Source organism: Rhipicephalus sanguineus, chromosome 1 (genome assembly GCF_013339695.2).
Source record: "Rhipicephalus sanguineus isolate Rsan-2018 chromosome 1, BIME_Rsan_1.4, whole genome shotgun sequence".
Lineage (NCBI taxonomy): Eukaryota > Metazoa > Arthropoda > Arachnida > Ixodida > Ixodidae > Rhipicephalus > Rhipicephalus sanguineus.
The window spans coordinates 56872422-56895786 of NC_051176.1; the positions used below are offsets into that span (position 1 = coordinate 56872422).

The following is a 23365-nucleotide window of genomic DNA, read 5'->3' on the forward strand; positions in this document are numbered from 1 at the left end:
CCTTTCGGTAAGAACTGCAAATTTTTTTGTTACACTGTAACTTGCTAACTTAATCGGCAGTTTTGGATAGGGTCACCAAAGAACATCCTATACTTAGTTGTTCTCATACACACTGAATTGATGAATGAGCGAATAAGTTTGAAAGAATACTTAAAATTTCAGTTTCCCCAGGAGCGGCAATGCTAAATTTACATAGAGATTTAAAATGCTTGCAACTAATGCTCAATTACACAACAACAGCATAGCAAATCAGTTCCGTTCTGTGGAAATGTACAAGGTGGCCGAATATTTATTGAAACCACCCAATAGTAGTAGGACGCTGTTTCAGTGTCCCTTGCTTTGAACTGTTAATTTTGCCCAGCCCACTAATGCTTACCAAGACTCACTGTGAAGACACCAGTTTCCAAGAAATCAATTTCAGGTTTCCTTGAAGCTTCATGCCTTTTCCAAGTGGAGGCCAATTTTTGCTTTACATATTGAGAGCAGCATAAAAAAACTAAAGATTTGCCACATTTTTCTGTTAAACAACATGGAAGTTATTTCACAAGAGAAAAGCACAGTGCAAGATGCGCATCTTACTTTGCTGTTGCCACGCTACACTAGTACACAGTGAGACTGCCCTTTTCTGCCATGGCAACTAAGGATATATAAATTGAAAAAGTCAATAAAACATGGCAAAAAAGAAAAAATTGCAGCTACCCCATACATTCTGAAAATTAAAATATATCATCTCTATATTTATGTGGCTATACCTTCAAATTCTAGTTAGCAAAGAATTAAACCTCCTTAGAGCTCCCACTATACAAGGCTTTTGGAGGTGTGTGAACAAACTGTCAGATACCTCGGCTCTCTTTGCATCAAAATAGCTTTAACTTATTTTCTTCAAACTCGTGGCTGCACTGTAGTTGTTTGAAGCTAGGTGTATACAGTCCTGCCACACATCATTTTTAGCCAAGGATGCCACTCACGCGAACTATGTTACTGTTAAAATCAAAGTTTACAGAGTCATCACCGGCGAATGCTTGGCTTCGTAGACACAGCGATGCCAGACACCCTCTGCGGTGGTCTCGACTCTGACCCAGAGACTGCTCTGCCCTGAAGGTGCATTGCTGGGGCAGAGACTCCGGGAATCCTTACGACCATCGCGGGGCCACCTGTACCGGGAGACCTACTAGTCATGTGCGTAGATCTCGCTGCCGAAGCAGACGATGGGCTCCTTGCAGATGACGGTGGCAGTGGACCATGCAGCGACGCAGCTCGCGAATGAGTAGTCAATGGACCACCACTGGACTTTGCCCTTGTCTCGGAAGTGGAAGCAGCGCGGCGTCGGTGTGGCAGGTTCCCAGAGGCCGCTCCAGAAGCAGACGCCGTAGCACCACCTCGTAGCGCGGGGGGCCTCGTGTAGGGGACAACGTCAGGATCCGGGCCCCGTTTCTGCTTGCGAAGCTTTCGAGAGAGCTCGCGTTCCAGCAGCTCGGCCTCCTGCAGCCATCGTAACTAGAGTTCAGCATTTTCAGCTCTTATTTGTAGCAAAGCTGTAACACATATGCTTCGTATTTTTACCAGCAAAAATAACATTTCTTGGCAACTACATACATTCACTTGAGACAGAGCTTGGTGGTGTTACTCAGCCTACTATATTTGCATGAAGGTTTATGCGTTTCCAAGTATGTGCACCATATTGTAGGTCAGCACAAATTACGTCGTTTGCATTGCTCCTTTACATAAAGATGAAGTAATTGAAGCAGGTAGCGAAGTGTAGTCAAAATGCTGAGAGGGAGAGCCTACTTATAGCAAAAGACAGAAATGTCGGCCTTAGTATATTTTAGCCAGCTTTAAATGCAGTAAGAAAAGGAAAGGACAGAAAGAAATGTATGTATGAAATGCAACTATGCATGTGGTGTAGCATCAGTTGGCAAAGGTCATTTCTGTATACTGCAACGGAGTAAGCGTGTATGAATAATAAATATTGCTTTAGAACATTCAACAGAATATCCTTGTATATTTGGTATGCACTGCAGCTCGAATTTCAGTATTTGAAGCAGATGAATATATATTTAAAAAGATGTATAATCAAGAGTTTCTGTTTCAGAGAGAAAATTGAACCACATGGCTCATGCATAAGACAAGCTAAAAACAAATTCACTTACTAGCTATATTCTTGCCAGTCTGTACCAGTTCGATTATCAAAGCATTGATCCTGCAGCACCAGCACATTTTATGCTGAACCAATGTATAACAATTGCTGCAGTTTCGAAAGTCAAGTCTGGCTCAACTTTTTGGACATAGTGTGTGCACATGATGTCATTAAAAGAGATGGCTGTGAAAATGGCATTCAGGTTGTTCAATATACTCTCACTCTGGCTAGCAGGATAGTTTCTCAGCCTACCAAGAACCATTCAGCCATCACAAATAGATATATGTGAACTTGGCACTAAACCACAACTTTCACTGGGACCATGGGAGTAAACAGCGAAAAAATCAAGACGACGCACACAGGAAGAAAAGACACGAACAGGCGCTGACTTTCAACTGAGCTTCTTTAATCATGGGAAAACATATAAACATCGCACCGCCGAAACGGTGCATGCGCGCAGAACATTTGCCTCTTCCCTCGCTCAAAAACCAAAGCAACACATGCCACATGTCTCATCTTATTCCAAGATATGCAAATTCCTTATCATGGAGTGTCACCGACGCCTCACTGACACATGCTTGCGACAGTTTAGAGATGTGTGCAGCCTCAACAAGTTCACGTGCTTTCTGGCTTCTGTTTTTGTACAAAATTGTAGTGGAACCAAAAACGGGCGTACACTCACACTGGCGGCAATGCAGTGATAAATGTGAGCTTGCCGGGCCTTTCAAGGAATTGTGATGCTCCCTTAATCGCACATTAAGGCACCGCCCCGTCTGGCCCACGTAAACGCGCTACTTTCGCTACTGACTGATCATGACAGCACTAGTTGGGCTTAACTAAAAGCATAGATGGGTGGCAGACCATTGCTGGAAGTTTGCCCCTTACTGATGATTGGGCTGGACTGAGTGCCACAGAAGCAGTGAGTCTGCCTACCAGTGCGCTTAATGGATGGAACACAGGTTAAGTTCGTGCCATGCATAGATGAAAAGTATGATGAAGAATTTGCCCAGTAAGGACATCGAATGATGTGCGAAGGGCAAACAAAATGCTCCTGTGACCTTAACCATCCAGAGGTTCAAGTAGTCAAACACAACAGCAAGCAAAAGACAAATTTTCCTTCCTGTTGGCGTTGAAAAAAATGCAACTTCTATATTTTTTTACATCAAAAAAATCCAATAACACTTCAAGGAAAACTCATTCCTGAGATGAATTCATTTTCTTCTTTTCAAGCAATGGCCAACTTCCTAAATTTGTCAGCACTTGTGCCAAGGTATTGTGCAGATCTATGACTGCTGAAACTACTTGTTTAGCAATGATTTAACTCTTCGCTTTAAATCGAAAAGAATTTATATTCACACGAGCCTAAAGAAAACCATCTAGCCCAAAAACAAGCACTTTCGTTTCCAATCCAAACACTCATGCCCACATACCTGAAGGCAGTGGCTGACTAGGTTAGACTCCGCATCAATCTCGGCCACAAAGTCCGGCGAGGCATCAGGCGAAGGCTCGCCTGTAGCAGCAGAGGAATTGTCGCAAGCATCTTCTTCCTCCTCTCCATTTCCACCGCCATTGCCCACAAGATTATTGTTGTTGCTGGCAATGCCCAGGGAGCTGCCACGTTGAAGGCTGTGGTGCTGATCAGACGGTCTCACCACTTCTGCTGCAGCAGTGCCACCATCCACGGCAGCCGTGGCGGCCGGCACGTCGCTCTTGATGGTGAATGGAGGCACACGCACAACCTGTCCCGAACATCGATGAGGAGGCCGACCCGAGTCAACTTTGGACTGGACCTGCCGCAGGCTCTGGAAGTATTGCGTTGGTGGCCGCGACTGCGGGTTGGCCCAGACTGTCAAGGGAATCGGCGAGCTTGAGCCAACATTGTTGCCTCTTTCGCCGGCAATGCCACCATTAACTGGGGAGCTGTGGGCTGCGGGAGCAGCCCACGTTGCCACCGACTTTGGCCTTGCACCTGCCACGAGTGAGAAAATGAAGAGAAAAAAAATTAAAAGCACTCATGAGTGGGGCTTCAAAGAAGCACTTTTATGACTACGTGTGAAAAAGAAATCACTGCAGCACGCTGCCTTTTCCACCACAGTATTGTACTGCTAAACAAAATTTTGTCACAAAACAACAGAAGGGCGAGCAACTTTGTAGGGATTCGTGGTATGCAGAAAGGCAGGTATGCCAACGTGGACACAAAAAGAAAGAAGACAGCATAAACACTTACTATTGGATGAAATGTTGAACAGTGGCAAAAAAAAAAGGGAGGCCAAAGAAGCACATGCCCAAGAGAAGGCCACACCAACCACCCATCCATAGTGGGCAAGTAAGCACACCCATGAAAGATATCTGCTTAGATATTCTTGGTGAAAGATAATCAAGGGCTGACCTATGCACACGCTACCGCTGCTTAATAACATGGCATGCCTCAACACCAAGGCATATGTCTTCATTCCTATGTCTGAATAGTAAACTAGTTCTGCGAGTACCAAGAGATTGTCATAACCTTGTAGTAGACGTGTTTCATGATGAAGTCTTCAGCCTCGCAGGTTAGCTTTCACAGGCTAGCACACAGCTGCTTTCAGCAGCATGAACTGACAAAGTAAAAGAGAATACAAGACACAGGGTTTTACATCAAAAGTGAAATCAAACTTCTTTAACAAGCGATGAAACAATTAGCACATTGTTAACACCTTTGTCTTGACCAATCCACAAGATTTTTCTCAGTTTACATGATTTGAGAATTGAATCAATCGGACATTTCAGTGTTTGAGGATACAAATCGTATTTAAAATGCTGCGTAGAGCACCAAATGTCTCATTAAGCTGTTTTCATGAAGTGAACTTGAACAGCCTATCAACACACCACATTAAAATTTTTGTTTCCATACTGGAGATCTAGAGCTGTGCGAATAGCAAAATTTTGGGTGCGAATCGAATCGAATATTTTTAGAATATTTCTCGAATATTTCTAGAATATTTCTCGAATACTTCGAAGCGAAATTGCAGAAAAAGAAGTTGGAGAGGATTCTAAACCATATTCTTATGAGATATTAATGAGACCTAACAGACTATTTTGTCTGTTAGGTCTCATTAATATTGTGTGTAACAAAGAAAAAACGAGCCCTTAAAAGTCTTCTTCTTTCCTTCATTCTTATGAGATAGCAACATGACAGTGTTTCTTTTTGCTAGGTTGATGAAGCGCTGGTGGGGTGGTGTTTCATAGTTGTCTTATCAAGAATGAGGCAATCCAGAGGCCGAATTGTATTTATGTACATGATTTCGTGCAACCAAAGCATTGCCGACAACACTTCACACGCGATAGGCAAAGATGCCATTTCCTCAGCCTCTCCTCCTCTCTCAACTTCTGTGGAAGCCCAACTGATTTGGCGGACAAGGGTGTGCTCCCTTCAAGTCCGGAGTTCCAAATCTGCCTCGTAGACGTCGATATATAAGAACATCTGAAATTTTGGATGCTAAAAAGCTTCGGCTTCCGATTTTTCGGACTTCCTGCCCAAATTTCAGGTCCAAAGCAGCATTAAGAAAGCCCCCAACTCTGCCATATCTTTCATCTCCATGTTGGAGCCAGCATTTTTTTTAGTTAATACATTGGCGACCGTAGCGGAGCTTGAAAGGCAGCTTTGCCGCAATATGGGGGTGTGATGAGGTGAAGCATATTAAAAATCTAGGGACCACTTTCAATCGGACGTTGACTGTGTCTTGACTAAGTTCGACCGTAACGGAGCTTGAAAGGCAGCTTTGCCGCAATACGGGAGTGTGATGAGGTGAAGCATACTGAAACTCTAGGGACCACTTTCAATCAGACGTTGACCGAGTCTTAGCTAAGTTCGACCGTAACGGAGCTTGAAAGGAAGCTTTGCCGCAATACGGGGGTGTGATGAGGTGAAGCATATTAAAAATCTGAAGGGGTCACTTTCAATCGGACGTTGACTGTATTTGTCTTTGGGAAGTTCGAATAGTAAAATTCCAGTGCGAATCGAATCGAATTGCAAACACAATTCGAAAAATATTCGAAATTTCGAATATTGGCACACCCCTACTTAAAACACAAACTAAGCAGCGCTTTACTGCAATAATTTTAAGTTGTTTAATAATTGCAACAGAGAGGAGAAACTGAAATGTTGCATCACCGTTCTGCCCTGCGGTGAGATTTTAAAATTGTAAATTCTGAACTTTTTTGTGCAGAAACCACAATATCATAAAATATGAAGGAAGGGAGTCTTGAGGGCTCGTTTTAGGTTCGGTCGCTGCCGGCGGCCAGTTGTCTTTTCGTCCACTTTACTTTCTTCACATCTATAACACAATTACAACAATACACTTAAAACTGTGCAATTACGTCCCCTATACCTTCCCTGGCTTCACTGTCTGCTGGTTTCCATTAGGGTTGTGTCAAACAAAAAAAAAAATTATAATAAGGCATGCTGTAGTGCAAGACTGCGGATTAATTTTGACTACCTGGATTTTTCCTTAAGTACACAAGCGTTTCTGCATTTCACCCAGGGGCGTAGCCAGGGGGGGGCTTATGGGGCGTCAGCCCCCCCCCCCCCCCCCGAAATTTTTCGTGCTCTCATACACCATCGCCGGGGGATCACCCGGGGGGTGGGATTTATTGGGCTTCAGCCTCCTCGCCATTCCCCCCCCCTTGAATTTTTTTCTTGTTTTCGTTCTATTATACACCGCCGTCCTAAATTACCCCCTTCACCGAAAACCACCCAGGATGTCGTCTAAAATGTTTTTTTTTTTTTCGAGCACGACAATGCCATGGACAGTTGAAAGGTTCTGGAAGGTAGCTTTTCTACAAGATTTTTTTCAGCCATGCAGTTTGTGAAACGGGTTATCAATGTTTTTCTTTTTTGAACAATAAAAAGAAAATTGACTCTGGTAAGATTATCCATATTTTTACCTTACTTTCACGCAGCCGGCATCTGCCATTGTGTTCTTCCTAACCCAGAAGGTCTACAAGGCGACGCACGTTTAAGTACATTAATTTTTTAAGGACTAACGTCCCCGGGTCAACAGTTACTCTACATGCAGCTACTTTTACATGGCAACCTTTAGAGCCTCACACATCACCTCGCCAGACGAATAGTCGGTCCGCTTACACACTCCATGAGAACGATCTTTTTATCCCCAGTTCAGATGAACTGTTAATCCCCAGGGATTATCTTTCACATTTGTTTAGCGCAAGGCGCGAATACTTTTTTTTCGCGTGTTGTTTTCCGTGGTTACAAAAAATCGCGCGGAAAAGAACACGACAGAAAAATATTTTGCATTCCGAGCTTTCGTTGTCAATGCGACAACTAAATACAAAAGTGAGACAATGAAATGTTTTATTTTTCTGTATACATATAAAATTTCTTCTTTCTTTCAGTAGATTCACTGTCAAATGTCTAATACAGGGCCGGCCACGATGTCAATATCTCGTGGAATCCTTTGTCTGAGGATTTCTGCAGCTACCCCAATGAAACCGGCAGATGACTGGCATTGCACACGCCAGCGCACACGAATCGACACTCCATGAAAAACAGCTGCGTCCTTTGTGCCAATTCACGACGAAAGTGGCCGGGCCCTCGCCGACGCCATCATAAGGTTCCTCATAGACATGAGAATTAACATGCAGCATCTCCGTGGTCAAGGCTACGATGGTGCAAGCTCGATGGCCGGCAAAACGAATGGTGTTCAAGCTGCTGTTCGTGAGAAATATCCAGCCGCACTCTACACTCACTGTGCCAATCACTCCCTTAATCTAGTTCTGTGTGCGGCATGCTCCATCACAGATATGCAAAGCTGTTTTGAGTCTCTAAAGGCGACGTCAGTCTTTTTCCGTAAACCTTCTAGCCGCTCACACGTTTTGCGAAAAATGGTAAGTTTGAGCTGTCCTGAGTCTACAAGACAGCACCTTTTGGGACTATGCGAAACGCGCTGGGTCGAGAAGCAGTGCTTTCATTTGTGAGCCTCTCTGAGCCGTTGATCTCAGCACTAGAGGAGATTAAGTTTAACGGAAATGGTGAAAGTCCAGTGCAGGCAAACAGTCTATTGTTGGCACTCTTGTTACCAGCATTCCTTGTAGGCCTGCATATGGCGGAGCACGTGTTAGCACTGACTTTGCCACTGTCAAAGAAGCTGCAGACGAGGAGTATCGACATGAGCGCTACCACTGACGACATAGAAGTGGTACAGCAGACAATTGAAAATGACTGCAAGAACGCGAATGCTTCTTTCTCAAAAATAGTTACACAAGTGCAGGCATTGGCAGAAAAACTGAATGTGGAGACCACCAGCCGTCGAGCCGCTGTCCGGAAGCAAAACCTTGGGAGCAATGCATTCGAAAGCACGGAAGAATATTTTCGCAGAACCCTGTTCATTCCGTTCATGGACCATGTACTAGCCCAGTTAAACCAACGGTTCGAAAAGCACAGGGCACTTCTAAAGGACTTTTCAGTAATTGTACCATCTGCAATACAATCAATGCAAGATGATCGGGAGAAAGGAGCAGAAAATCCCCTGACTATTTTTGAGCATGACGTCGAAACGAGGGCTGCTTTGGGAGAACTGCGACTATGGTGGACAAAGTGGGCGAACAAAGCAGCAAACCAGCGCAGGAACCGATGCCGTCTCTCATTGTGACAGCAGGTTCTATCCGAATGTGTACAAGCTACTCCAGATTCTAGTCACCCATCCAGTGACCACTGCCAGCGCAGAGAGAACGTTTTCAAGCATGAGGTTACTTAAGAACTACTTACGCTCCACGATGTCTGAGGAACGCATTGTTGGCCTGGCACTTCTGTACGACCACAGAAATGTCGACATCAGCGTGTCGGAAGTCACTGACCACTTCGCTAAGCTTCCTCGCCGGGTCAACTTTGTCCTTTGATACCGAGCAGGACAAAACTCAGCGCAAACGAAAGGAAAAGACATTGCTGTAACCGAATTCAAGTCAATGAGCCTGTAATTCTGACGCAATATTATTGTTCACCACATTTTAAAGCCGTGAAGATTTTGTACCTTTCAGCAGTTAACACCGTGACCTAATATAAACATACGAATACGGGCATCAGGTGGACATTAACAGCCAATCGACAGCTTCACCTCGTTCACTGAGAGGTCGGCATACGCGGCGTTACCAAACAAATTCAGCTATTGGGAAGCCGTACTAGCGGCATTGTTTGTATCTTTCATTTGTCGTTCTTGTTCTTCATTGCTTTTTGAACTAGAAGCAACAACCCTCCTTTTATATTGAGTGCACAATAGTGGTTCGCACATTTAAATCAGTTTTGAAATACTTTCTTTCGATATTTCTGCGCTCTTCCTTTATAGTTCTGTCCACATGGTGTGTCCGAGACAGCAGCTTGGCCCAAGGACATATCAGTTTCTGTGATTGTGCAGCATGTTCTTTTGCCTTATTTTGGGCAATATGTATAGTGATCACTGCTTAGTTTCGTATATTGATTGCATATTTAAATGTACATTTGTGGTGTCTTGTGTAAGCATACTGCGCACTGTTTCCGGTGACATGTTTTGCCCATATTCGAGGTGTACTTTCCCATTCTTGTTTTTCCCTGGCCGCATCATTTGTGCAAAAAGATGAACATTTTGCGTAAACAATCTGCATTAAAATATTTGATCTTGTCCTGGTTATTTTGTGGACTTCATTTTTTTGTTATCAGGCGCTTCTTCAGTTTAAAACTAGTGCAGTTCCGAAGTTTGTGTGATATTTGTTGTACCTCTTACACACAAAAAATAACAAAATTGAAAAGATTGAAGACAGTTATCCTTGGAAAGATTTGCGGGCATGCCAACATAACATTTTTATGGAAAAACACACTTCTTACTCGTTCTTGACAGTGCGCAGCATTCAAGAAGTAATTTGCAGCACCTAATACAAATTGTCACTGGTAATACATGTTATTCATACTTAGTCATTCGAAAAATTCAATGAGGAGGTCGCGCTGCAACGTGAGCCCCCCCCCCCAAACAAAATTCCTGGCTACGCCACTGATTTCACCCCCACTGAAATTCAGCCGCAATGGCCAGGAATCAACACCATGCCCTCATGCTTAGCAGCACAATGCCAGAGCCGCTAACCACCAACGATCAAGGAGTGTCTAGAAGTGAGTTTCACTGCCAACAAGGACTCTCTCTGCTTCTACCTTAACTAGTGTCTGCAAATGACCATTTCTTCTTTGCCTTCTCCCATACGGGAGCTGACTGACTGCACCACATTTTATCCCATAAGCCCAACTTCTTTTTCTTATTTCTTAACTACCCTTTTTTTTTTGCTGTGTGGCACACTTCCAATGGTGGTTTTATGTAGGCTGCTTTGGATTACTTACCATAGCGATGGCTATGCACACAACCTTGAGTCTCTGGCAGAAATAAGGGCTTCCTCAAGAGAAAAGGCACTCAGGTATTTGCTTCAAATTTCTGTTGTTTTCCTGCTATTGAATGGTTTGACACTCTGCCGGCACAAACCGCACTTGTCAGTTTGAAAATTCCAGATGTGCACTTTTGCAAGTAACATATTCCAAAAATGACCAGTTCACCTGCACTGTATTGTTTTTAAGAATACTTCAAGCCATCACCAACACATCTCAAACAAAACCATGCTTGTGAGCATGCCTCTTCTCACCAAGGTCTCTCGGCACGTTGGGCGATGAACGAGCACCTCTGGTGATTCGAGCTCTGGCATTTCGAGCACCAATTGCCATCTTCTTCTCGATTCGTGGGGCCGACCGCATCTGTTTTTATGTGAAAAGTATGAAGAAGAAAAAATAACGAGCATATGAGAATGATAGAACAACTAGGGGTTTGTTACAGAAAAGTGCAAATTAACACGCATACATATACACATGGAGGAAGGAAAGAACTCGGGAGAAGCCCTCGCTCGCCGAGCTGCATTGCAAAAGGTGTGGCGGAAGTCACGTGCTTTCGCAAGGGCTACTGGGATTCCTTGGTCACGCCGTCGTCTCGCGACACCTGCGCCACCACCCATATGACCACGTCATTGACAGAGCCGGCTGGAGCTGAGAATTCGCATTTTTATGCAGTCGTTGCATTTCGCAGATGATGCAACATGTTGGAGGCCTACTGCGAGCATTGGTCTTAACGCTTGCGTGTTTAGTTCATTTTGCTTGCCATCGAAATCGGTTGTTTTCGAAGCCCGCGGTTGGCGCCGCAGCTTCACTGTTCTCCTTCAGCACTGTATTGCATCCTTCAGCGCTGGAAGGTTAGAATTCCGAAGCAAGAAGAAAAGTGCCGATGGCTCTTAATGCAAGAGGCAGCAGTGACCCGTTCCTGTATACAATGGTCACAATGAAAGATTGGAAGCAGTGGCCCGGTGTGCTCACTGAAGCTTCCAGTGTCAAGAATTAAAGACGTGCCTGAACCAATAGTGTTTGACACAGTAAGGCGATTTGCGAAGCTGTTTGAATTGTTTCCATCCTGTTTACGCTTTGTGCTTGGCCACTCTATCTGCAGCTAAGTTTTCTTCGATGTGGTCGCAGTCGACCGACCCATGCTGCTGTAGCTTGGCTCGAGTGTCATGCACAACATTAGTGCGAGCATGTAATCACACACACGGTCAAAGGATAATTCGGAGGCTCTTCCTGTGTAGCAAGACCAATTAAGATGTCACTGATGCATTATGTTGCGTACCCCGAACTTACTGTTTCTGCAGAAAAAACTGAGCTGTCCGTGGCGATTGTGCTGCCGAGTTGCACCGTTGCTTTCTTGCATTCAGCTGATTAAACACAAAGTGCAAGGATGGAAATTTATTGGAGAAGCACAATATGGGCCGTAATGAGTCTGCGAGTGGCACCCAGGCATGCTACAAGCAAGCATCGCAGCACGTTTGCTCTTGATCGGCACAAAAGTTTCACTTTTCAGGCTCATCTGTCAGCTGGTAGTGGCCCGGCGCAACAGAGGTCGCCTGCTCGATGCTCACCTCACTCCTCGCCCACCGCGGTGCCAGTTGCGAGCCGAAGTGTGACCAACCTTGCGAGGAGGAGCCCTCTACCCTCCCCCACTTCCAGCTTCAAAAAATGTGACTTAACGGCCTATCCTTAGTATTCCTTCCTCCATGCATGTACACAAGAAGAGTGCTCATCTTCTCTTAGGTAGTTCTCTGTGTGTGCACATTTACTTGCACTGCTTTTTTAAGGGCCCTGAATCATCATTTTTCAAAGCCTCAAAACGCTCTTGGGATTTAGTAAAATGTCTCCCAGAAATATATTGGCAAAATAATTTTTTGTAAAGACCTTGAACAATGTTTGTTTCCCAACCCACCCTCAATATCTGCCCCACCTACAGTATTGTGTTTAAATCCTATTGGGTGGGTGTCGCCAAGCGACAAAAGTCAGCTTCTCTTGAAAATTTGCAACAATAATTTTCAACTACTACAGCCTGTTTCATTAACTGTGTCAATTAATTCATATTGAAACAGTGAAAAGAAGCACACCGATTCGAACATCCTGCCAGTCTATGTTGATTTTGCACCAATGGCAGCTCTCTATAAGAATGTGCCAAATGGTGCCAGGGGATAGCTTTTTGCAGCTGGACTACAGCGGGAAGCAAGCCTCTGCTCAAAAAGTAGGCCTTTAAAAAGAGATCAACTCTGCACTCTGCTTGTGAACTTGACTCTCTCTGTACAATTACAAAATTTGGCCAAGATGTACACAGTTCCATATTTTCTACCTACGAAATGTGTTTTTTTTTTTATCAAGCCCGAAGGGTTATTTCAGAGCCCCTTTAATAGCTATGCTTCACCAACTAGCCCAACAACAACAAAGTAATTAATACCCAGCAGAGTGTTACAAGGACATGTAGTGAAAGCATTGTGCGAACTCCTGCCTATTCAGAACAGGCCAAAGAGAAGCAATGACATCAGAGGAACTGGTGTTCAAGAATCTAGACTTTACCAACCAGCCAGCACTTTTGTCCTGGCATTTCTCGAGAGCACAAAGGTGTGTTCTCACTGGTGAAAATTCAAGCACTTGAGTTGCTAGTGGCAAAACATGTGAAATCAATCCTGCAAGAGTATTTAAGAACGAGGAAAAGAAGTAGTATTAAAGGGGTCATGAATCACTATTCCAAGTAATGATCTAATGACCTCAGTATCGGAGTTTACTGCCTCCCGAATCGATTGCCGCAAAAATTTCTCGAATCAGTCAATAATGAGCGGAGTTACGGGGGTTTGGTGCACGCTCTCAGCGCTTTCTCTCTTTTCTCGTGCCGACGAGCGCACTGGAAGCTACATAGGGAGGGATGGCACAGGGGGAAAGAAGTTACGTCAGCGCGCATCATGAAACGCGATCGCTCTCCCGCTGTGATTCGCGAGCGCGAGCGCGGCTACCGTGTACTGAGGAGTGCGGCGCTGGCAAGTGGCGGCACCCCGTGGCAATAAGCATCTGATCCAAACGCCGCTCTCGATTTACGTCGGCTATCGGCCAATGAGGATGCTATGTCTTTTGCGACGCGGCGATGCAGATAGCGACGTCACTTGGCAGACGCCCCGCCCACCGACGAGAGTGAGAACCGGCCTCTGTTTGAAAAGAGGGCGCCTGAGAAAACAGCAACTTCGCGTTCCGCTTGTAGGCTTTACGCGGCGCGCACGACTGCAATATTTGGCTGAGCAGTTCATAGCCGTGTAAGCTTTCCGCAGGATGTGTTTTTTCCACAAGCCCAAGGGGTGCTTCATGACCCCTTTAAGCGAAAGTACTGTCTTCAAACTACTAAGGTAACAGAAATGAAATTTTCTCTTTATCATAAATGTCTAATTTTTACTTTTTCTGCTTAAATGGTTGCCTGCTGGCAGCCACAGTCAAACAACTCCTGGTGTACTAGGCAATGGTTTCAAAGCTTTCTCACATGGCTGCACAGTCACCCACAGGATGACACAGTTTTCAAGAAATTGTCACCCTGGCAAATTGGCTTCTCGAATCACACTCCCAAATGGTAATAAGACGAACCATGTCTATGTTAATTTCCTTTAGTCGGGAAAATTTTTTTCAACGTGAGAGAGAGCACAACCTTACAGTGTATAGAAGACAACTTTACAGAAATTGTAGTACCGTACGGATGTTCCAAAGCACACTGGAGGCATAAAACAGCACAGCAATGTCTCCATTCTTTAAGCTGTGCATACAAGGCCAGGAACAGCGGTTCACACCATACATTGTTAGCATGCTCCCCATGTGCAATTATCTCAGTTACTGTAGTCAGCTGTAACTTGCAAGTTATATTATTCTAATCTGCTACTTATGCCAACAAAGTATCCATTTTGCTTTTCTAGTGCTACTACTGGGCACTAGGGCAAAAAGAATGAAAAGAAAAGCCTACAATACATGTCCCCATGTGACAGATTAATGTACACATTGCACACACCAGCTAGAATAATATGAGAATAATTGTTAATGAGCAGAACATTGAGTAAAGAGGCACACAAAAGGCTGCAGCACAAAGCTGTACTCGCAAGTTAACAAATAAAAAACACTGAGGGTTCTCGTACATCTGACCAGAAATGTGTGCCTGTGGCTTCAACTGCATACGGTGCTCTATCACTGCATTGACACTCGCCCACAATCAAGGCGGAAGTGCCGCGATTGGAGAGTTTTACATTAAGGGAATGCAAGCGGCTTGAGTACACAAGAACAGAACGTCTGTTTGGCTCTTGCTGGAATCCAAGCAGCTTGTGCAAGCAAGAGAAATGCAAGCCTCCAACATACCTTAATCTAAACTTCCTCTTTTCAATTGATGCACAACACAACAGCTAGACACGTCTGCTGGAAAAACTTCTCTAAAAGCATCAACTAAAATGTTTTACAATGCTGGGTGACTGCACTACAAATGGAGATCCTGCAGAGGATTCAGTAGGTGTCCTTTAGCTGCATATCTATGTATTTGTTTTTTCACCGAAAATTCACAGCACATGTAACAGTAACATAGAAATTACAAAAGGTGGTAGTGTCACATGAAAGGTACTAACATATATTAAAAGGGTATTTTTCAGGTAAATCTGCAAGTGCAGTGACTCACGCCCCTAGCACATGGCAGAAAATGAAAACTTCAACACTGTAGCAACCCTGCTGGCTAAGGAAGGAAGAGCGAACAGGTTCATAGTCATCCAACATCACCAACACCCCACTCCATGCATATAATGTGCTCATGTAGGTAATACAGCCATGCAGTCAAAGTGCCAGCATAAAAAGAAAACAATGGCCCATGATGCTATCCCTTAGATTAGTTGCACTGCAGACTATAAACTTCTTTACACTGTGGCATGCATAATAGTTAACGGGATTTAACATACCAAAGTTGTATCCGAGCCATAACTTATGTGACACAGTAGTAGAGTGACTGTCTGAAGTGAGTTATTAATGCAAATTGGAAAATAAGCACGTGAACATTATCATGTACTGCTGCCATCAGAATGTAACTGCAGCAGATGGGAGTCAAAATAGCTACATCATGTTGACCAGCAGAATACTAGAGCCACTGAACCACTGCAGTGCATTTGGCATGCATGCTACTGACATGACAGGAAGGTTATGTTTTCACTCAGACATTGCTGCAGTAAAGGAGTTAGCATGCAAGAACCCGTATAGTGATGAGACCCAGCTAACAGTCATTTCTTTATTTTTCACAGGGAGACCAGATAATTTGGGGTGTGAGAATATTTGAAATTTTGAATATTTTTCGAACAATGTTTACTATTCGATTCGAGTCACCCTGGAATTTTACTATTCTAAGTATTCGAACTTCTGGAAAGTAAGTATACGGTTTCATTCGCTAAAAATCAAATCACAGCACTTTTAAAGCATAAATCCAATTAGCCTCGCGAACTTCGACCTATCGGAAAGGTTAACGGCCGTCACCGCACCCTGACGCTATTTTAGACCGAGTAGTTCGACCAGTGCACTCAAACTAGAAAGAGTGCAGCGTAAAAGTGCGAAGCACAGCATATGGTTATACTGAGCTTAATCAAAACAAAAAGAGAGCAAAAAAAAAGGGAAAGCACCATGCACCCTCATAGAAAGTGAAATTTATTCAGCTGGCAGTTTCTTTCGTTCAGCGATCCAGTTCTGCTGGCCTCAAGGTTACTTGCTGAAATGCCTCAATTGCGTGCCTATTCAAGGGCCGTTACCTTGACAAGCTCGGTCTACACGGAGCTGCTTGAGAACGTCTTGATATTTTCTAGGGGTGTGCGAATATTCGAAATTTCGAATATTTTTCGAATAGTGTTTACTATTCGATTCGATTCGCACTGGAATTTTACTATTCGAACTATTCGAACTTCCCGAAAACAAGTACAGTCAACGTACGATTAAAAGTGACCCCTTCAAATTTTCAATATGCTTCACCTCATTACATTCTCGTATTGCGGCAAAGCTGCCTTTCAAGCTCCGTTACGGTCGAACATTGCCAAGACACAGTCAACGTCCGATTGGAAGTGGTCCCTAGATTTTCAATATGCTTCACCTCATTGCACCCCGGTATTGCGGCAAAGGTGCCTTTCAAGCTCCGTTACGATCGAACTTTGCCAAGAGACAATCAACATCCGATTGGAAGTGGTCCCTAGATTTTCAATATGCTTCACCTCATCACACCCCCTTATTGCGGCAAAGCTGCCTTTCAAGCTCTGCTACGGTCGCAAATGTATTAACTCAAGAAAATGCTGGTTCCAACATGGAGATGAAAGATGTGGCAGAGTTGGGGGCTCATTAATGCTGTTTTGGGCCTGGAAGTCCGAAAAATCGGATGCCGAAGTTTTTTAGCATCCAAAATTTCAGATGTTCTTATATATCGACTTCTACGAGGCAGATTTGAAACACCGGACTTGAAGGGAGCACACCTTTGTCCGCCACATCAGTTGGGCTTCCACAGGAGTTGAAAGAGGAGGAGAGGCTGAGGAAATTGCATCTTTGCCTATCACGTGTAAAGTGTTGTCGGGAACACTTTGGTTGCACCAAATCATCTACCTAAATACTATTCAGCCTCTACATTGCCTCATTCTTGATAAGACAACTATGAAACACCACCCCACCAGCGCTTCATCAACCTAGCAAAAATAAACACTTTCACGTTGCTATCTCATAAGAATATGCTTAGGAATCCTCTCCAACTTTTTTTTCTGCAATTTCGCTTCGAAGTATTCGAAAAACATTCTAGAAATATTCGAGAAATATTCGATTCGATTCGCACTCACACTTGAATATTCGAATTCGCTTCGCACCCAAAATTTTGCTATTCGCACAGCTCTAATATTTTCCCATTTTCTCCCCATAGAAACATTTCCTGGTTGGCATGCAGCTGAAGATCTCCTTCCTTTGTTTGGAGCACTCACGCATGGACATAGGTTTCGGGCACGCAAAATAGGTGCAACGTAGCTGTCCTCAGCGTGCGAGCTTTCCTTTGATATGAGCTTTCATAATGAAAAGGACGCGCACAATTTCCACTTCGCTGGGAGCAAATTTGATGCAGACAGACCGTAGTCGAGCACGAAATGAGCCTGAGCAGGCTAGCTTTTAAATGTGTTCCGTCGCCATTTTGTGATGTCATTACATATGCCACTGACAGTCGGCTGTTGCTAATGCCTCGAATGTGGTTTCGGTTTCACACTCAATGGACTCGTTTTGCGAAACGTGGTTTTCGAATAATGTGTTGGTGCCGCGAAGTCATGCCGCGATATCAAAATTGTTAGTGTCACCCTAAAAATGGCGAAATATCAAGTTATCTAGCCTCGTGCCAATATTGCACGTTACGTCACCCGCGTCGCTACATTTTAACACGAAAGCGTTACTTGGCCAGGTTTGCGAAAGCACGCACTCGTCTGGCATCCGCAAAAGCCGCGTGCGGAAAACATATGACGTCTCCCATCGTAACTGACACCCACAGCTGCTGCAGAAACCACCCGCAGCCGCGGAGTAGGAGAGGGAAATCGCCGCAGCAGAAGAACTCCCGACTCGAAGGGAGCATGCCTTTATGCGCCACATCAGTTGGCCTTTAACTTCTGCGGAGACTGTGCTGCAGCAGCATGCATAGCGATTTTTCAACACGTAACTGCAGTGAGTCCAATGCCTACACTATGTTTAGCATCAACATCGGCAGAAAATTCGTCAAAGTTATTATTTGTTGTCGTACCTCGACGATGAAATGGAAGAGGTCGTGTAAAGTGTTGTTGACACCACTTTTGTTGTATCAAATCATGTAAATAAAGACAATTTGGCCTCCACATTTCCTCATTCTTTATAACACAACTCGGGAACACCACTATGTAGCACCCTGCAACACCAACCTAACCAAAAAAAAAAAAAAACGCTTTCATCTTCCCACTGCATAAGAATATGCTTAGGGATGCTCTGCAACATTTTCTGCAATTTCGCTTCGAAGTATTCGAAAAATATTCAAGAAATATTCTAAAGATATTCTACTCGATTCGCACTCAAATTTTAATTGATAGAGCATAGGCTTGGGCATGTTGGTAATCCATTTCACTATTTTAGTGGACTTAAAGGGGTCATGAAGCACCCCTTGGGCTTGTTGGAAAAACACATCCTGCGGAAAGCTGACACGGCTATGAACTGCTCAGCCAAATATTGCAGTCGTGCGCGCCGCGAAAAGGCTACAAGTGGAGCGCGAAGTTGCTGTTTTCTCAACCGCCCTCTTTTCAAACAGAGGCCTGTCCTCACTCTCGCCGGTTGACGTCGCGTATCTGCATCGCCGCGTCGCTAAAGACATAGCATCCCCATTGGCCGATAGCAGACATAAATCGAGAGCGGCGTTCGGATCAGATGCGCTTCTCGCTATGGGCTGCCGCCACTTGCCTGCGCCTCACTCCTCAGACTGCTAACTTTACACGGTAGCCGCACTCGCACATGCAAATCACAGCAGGAGAGCGATCGCGTTTCATGACGCGCGCTGACATAACTTCTTTCCCCCGTGCCATCCCGCCCTGTGTAGCTTCCAGTGCGCTCGTCGGCACAAGAAAAGAGAGAAAACTCCGCTCATTCTTGACGGGTTCGAGAAATTTTTGCGGCAATCGATTCGGGAGGCAGTAAACTCCGATACCGAGGTCATTAGATCATTACTTGAAAAAGTGGTTCATGACCCCTTTAAACAAGACAGAGGACAGAAGAACGACAAGGACATTCTTCTGTCCTCTGTCTTGTGTAACAGTGAGCTGAAATAGTGAAACCAATTTTAATGTTCGAATTCGCTTCGCACCCAAAATTTTGCCGTTCGCACAGCTCTACAGATAATGCTAAATTACACTTGCCTGCTCTTTTCCAGAGTCTGATGAAGACTCCCGGTAGCTCTCAAGGCTTTCAGACATGGCACCCGTAAGAGCAGCTTTCGAATCAACTGGCGACACTGCAGGGCACTTGCTGTCTGCTTGGCTGGACACCTCCTAGCATGAAGACAAAAATGATGGCAAATATGAGGACAATACAGTAGAACCCCGCTGTTACGTTCCTCACTGCTGCGTTTTCCCAGCTGTTACGTCGTTTTCCGCCGGTCCCGGCATAGCTCCCATAGGATACGATGTATTGGGAACCCCGCTGTTACGTCGTAACTGTCGGACCGTTCCCGTATGATACGTCGCGAAGTGCGCTCGGAGCCGACCGAGTGACTACCAAAGAGAGCCGCCATGGTGCATTTTCACGCAGCTTGGCCTCGTTTGACCGTAATATTAGCCGCATGAGAGGCGCAAGCAACAGAATCTTTCAATTGATGCAAACAAAAGCATGGCCTTCGAGATTCAAATTGCAAAGATGGCGTCTATGACGTAACTGCTCGCGAAAGCAAGGCCTTCGAGATTGGCACTTACTATTGACAAAAGCATAGCCTTTGAGATTTGTATTGCACAAACATGGCGTGTATGACGTAATTGCTTGTGAAAGCAAGGCCTTCGAGATTGGCATTCACTTCTGCCATTGCGTTGGCGTAGACTCATCATCATCGTTATTTGTCAGAGAGCGGGAGGAGTTCGAGCTGGTTGGAGCTCGCACGGTCGTGCGTGCGGTTCGCGGTCGGACTCGCCGCGCCGGTCGTGATTGCGTGTGCTTATTTCTTTCATGCCTACAGCTGTTGGTGTTAAAAAAATCACATACGTTAATTACATTTCTGTGGATGAGGCCGTCCTAAGCTCCGCGTTTCTATCCATCGACTAGATCGCGGCTGAGCGCGCCAATTTTCGTGCTGCTCGTAAGAATTGAAATAAAATTCTGTACCACTAAATATTTTGCCGTTTTTCCTGTTTTTCGGCTCTTACGTTTCCCGTCTCTTACGTTTATTTTCTACGGTCCCTTCAAAAACGTATCAGCGGGGTTCTACTGTATAAGCAAGGACACTGTATAATTTTTACATATTATACAGTTGATCCCACTTGCTACAACAATGGTTTTTAACAATATACAGGACATAACAATGAGAAGCTTCTGCACTGCGCACTTTTGTATGTCTTCTATTGTCAAATAAACCGCTTACTACAAAGTTCCCATGCCACATTATTGGTTACAGCAATTAGATCTGGCTCCTGGATGTCTGCGTGGAAAGGAAAAGGAATGCATCATCATAAGGTTAGGGAATATAGCCAGTTTTCCAGCCTTCTCTGCACCCGCAGCCTCATGCACTTCTCTCCAATCTTCGTAGACAAATGAATGGCACCATCGACATATCATGCGAGAGACTAACTTTCCCTGCAAGCCATAAGCTGTGGGTATGAAGGAAGGCGTGCGAGGGGGAGCCAGGAAAGATGCTGACAATGTGTACTGACCGACTGCCTACATGGTGACAATGGGAGAGAAGAGAGATGAACGGTTGTGGTTGGCACGGCAGTGAACGGGGGTAGGGAGTGCAGGTGAGTGTGCACCTCTTCATCTAGCTAGAGCAGCCATGCCCTACCCTGCAGGTAATCTTGAACAAGTGCAAAGGCTGCATGAGCCATAATAGCAGCAGATTTTCCAGCTTTTGAAGAGATCCTTGCAGCTTGTTGCGTGTGATAGCACGTGACAACCTATCGGGAGCTCCTGATAGAAGCTCCTGAATAGGTTCCTGCTCCTGATAGGAAGGTGTACATCACGCTCTAGCGTTTTGCCTCCATCATCGAAATGCAACCACCGTGGACAAGTCCAAACCCATGACTTTCGGGTCAGCAGCCGAGCGCCATAACCACTGTACCACCACCGTGGAGGCTACTTTGACCTTGTACTGACTATCACAGTGATACCTTCAACAAATTTTCGCTTGCACTGTCTCTATAACTGCTATTGCAATAAAACACAACAGAATGATGAGAACATTATGTACCACCTCACCAAACAAATACCAAGAAAGTTGCAGAAGTCTTCTGCCATGTGCAGCAGTCAATATTAGGATGCGCTAAAGTTGGAATTACAAGCCTGAATAGAGAAAAGGCTAAGCAGAACACATTTCCAGTTCCAACAATGCAAAAGGAATAACCTGCACAGACCTGACACACAGGTAAAACCAGACACGCACACAAGAGCACACTCTACAACACACACACACACACACACACACTCTCTGCACTTGTGCATGTGTCCGGTTTTACATGTGTCTTTGCAGGTTATTACTTTTGTATTAAGATGCAACAACTCGCCCAACAACAAGTTCTTCTAATCCTACAATGCCTCTGTATGAGACATCTGTATGATTCCGTTCTGAAGTTTTAAAAATAGGGCTGCCACATCAGATATCACACTTTCAAATAATCGATGTTCCAACCTATATTTTCCTGTGCATATTTCATGCAGGTCCATCAGCGTGAAAACAATTAGCAAACTTGGCTTTGACATCCAATACCACTGATACACAAATTCATGGCAACACTTGTGTTGTGTTTGGGTTTATCTTGAATATGAACACAATCCAAGCTTCACTGTGCTTATGTGCCTACCTTGTCACGTGTATGTGCATGTTTCGTACCCTCTACTTCAACTCAAGTAAAAGAGGAGGAAAGGGCAAGTGCGCAAATGGAGGTGAGGGGGAGCAGGAAAGAGGGGCCGCATATATAACCAAGTCTCTCTTGTAACAGTCTCTTGCAACGAGATTTTACTGTAGTACCTAAAACTTGCAATAAAGGTCTCTTATTACTTGCAGCTTAACATTTATTTTTAAAAAAGTGTGTTTTGGGACAAACGTTCACAAACAACAACATTCTTACATTTGTGGCTTATCTGTTTGCCATCCAAGGGTGCAGGGAACACTCATACCTGACCACCTGTGCTGCCAGCAGTTGACCTCCTGGTAACAGCAGTGGGTCTAGAAGCTGCCGCTGTTGAAAGCGGGGTCGGCCCGTGCAGCTCAGATGAGTCACTGCCAGATGTCTTGGGTGAGGAAGACGAGACACCCCGAGCGAGTGATCGCGGCCTCCGAGCAGGCGAAGGTGATGCGCTATCCTTCGAGGCTTCACCACCAGTATCTGTAGTCCCTGCACCTCCTGCAGACTTGCGCCGAGGCTTCTGGCACGCATGTCACATGGGCAAGGCCAAGGCCATGAAGCAGAAGAAACAAGATGTGCAGAGAAGCACTTGTCACTACACTATATGCACCAGCAAGCAAGTGCACAATAAGAAGGATGTCACTTCGTATGCAAACATTTAGTGAAAAGGTCGAGGCAATCAGGACAACAGCCGTGACACTATCCAAGATGCTGTGCACTGTAGTATAGGTGAGAAATTACTGCTGGAATATCACAGTGATCGCTAAGACAGTTCCACCAGAACAAAGAATTGGCAACCGCTGTGACATAACACTACAAATGTGGTGGTGGCAAATTATCCCCATGACATTCAGTGTATCTTTGCGCTACCTTAGTAAGCACATATGCATAGGATGCGCACCATGGTCAAGGTTAAGTAGCAAGCTAAATTAATGCATGCGGCTCAAGCTCAGAGTCATGGCTTTGTGCCCTACAGTGGGCACAAGTGTTAGCAATTTCATTTGTCTGGTTTGTTAGCAGTGCTCACAAAGGCAGCAAAAAGGCCATTGGTATACAGTGAATTGCTATAAGTGTATATGAGTACCACAGAGGAGTTATCAAATTGGATATTAAATGAAATTATAAAAAGAATGCTGAATCTTGAATAAGTTACATTATGTAATTTACAGAAGGTTTCAATGCATATTAAAAATTTGCCAAAAAAGAGGCAGGTGCAGAAAACACTTGGGAGCCTATCCATCCCCTACC

The 23365-nt window shown here is 44.6% G+C and overlaps 1 protein-coding gene across 1 annotated transcript in view; it reads right to left on the bottom strand.

Moving 5' to 3' along the window:
• Positions 1–944: 944 nt before the first annotated feature.
• Positions 945–23365, bottom strand: part of LOC119391651 (uncharacterized) — an 82578-nt gene continuing 60157 nt past the window's right edge. Inside the window, exons 13-17 of the mRNA XM_037659320.2 lie at positions 22389–22634; positions 19430–19561; positions 10787–10895; positions 3568–4106; positions 945–1482 (exon numbers count right to left, since the gene is read on the bottom strand). Of these exons, the coding sequence (XP_037515248.1) occupies positions 1009–1482; positions 3568–4106; positions 10787–10895; positions 19430–19561; positions 22389–22634 (1500 nt within the window). The 3' untranslated portion in view covers positions 945–1008. The remainder of the gene's footprint in view (positions 1483–3567; positions 4107–10786; positions 10896–19429; positions 19562–22388; positions 22635–23365) is intronic.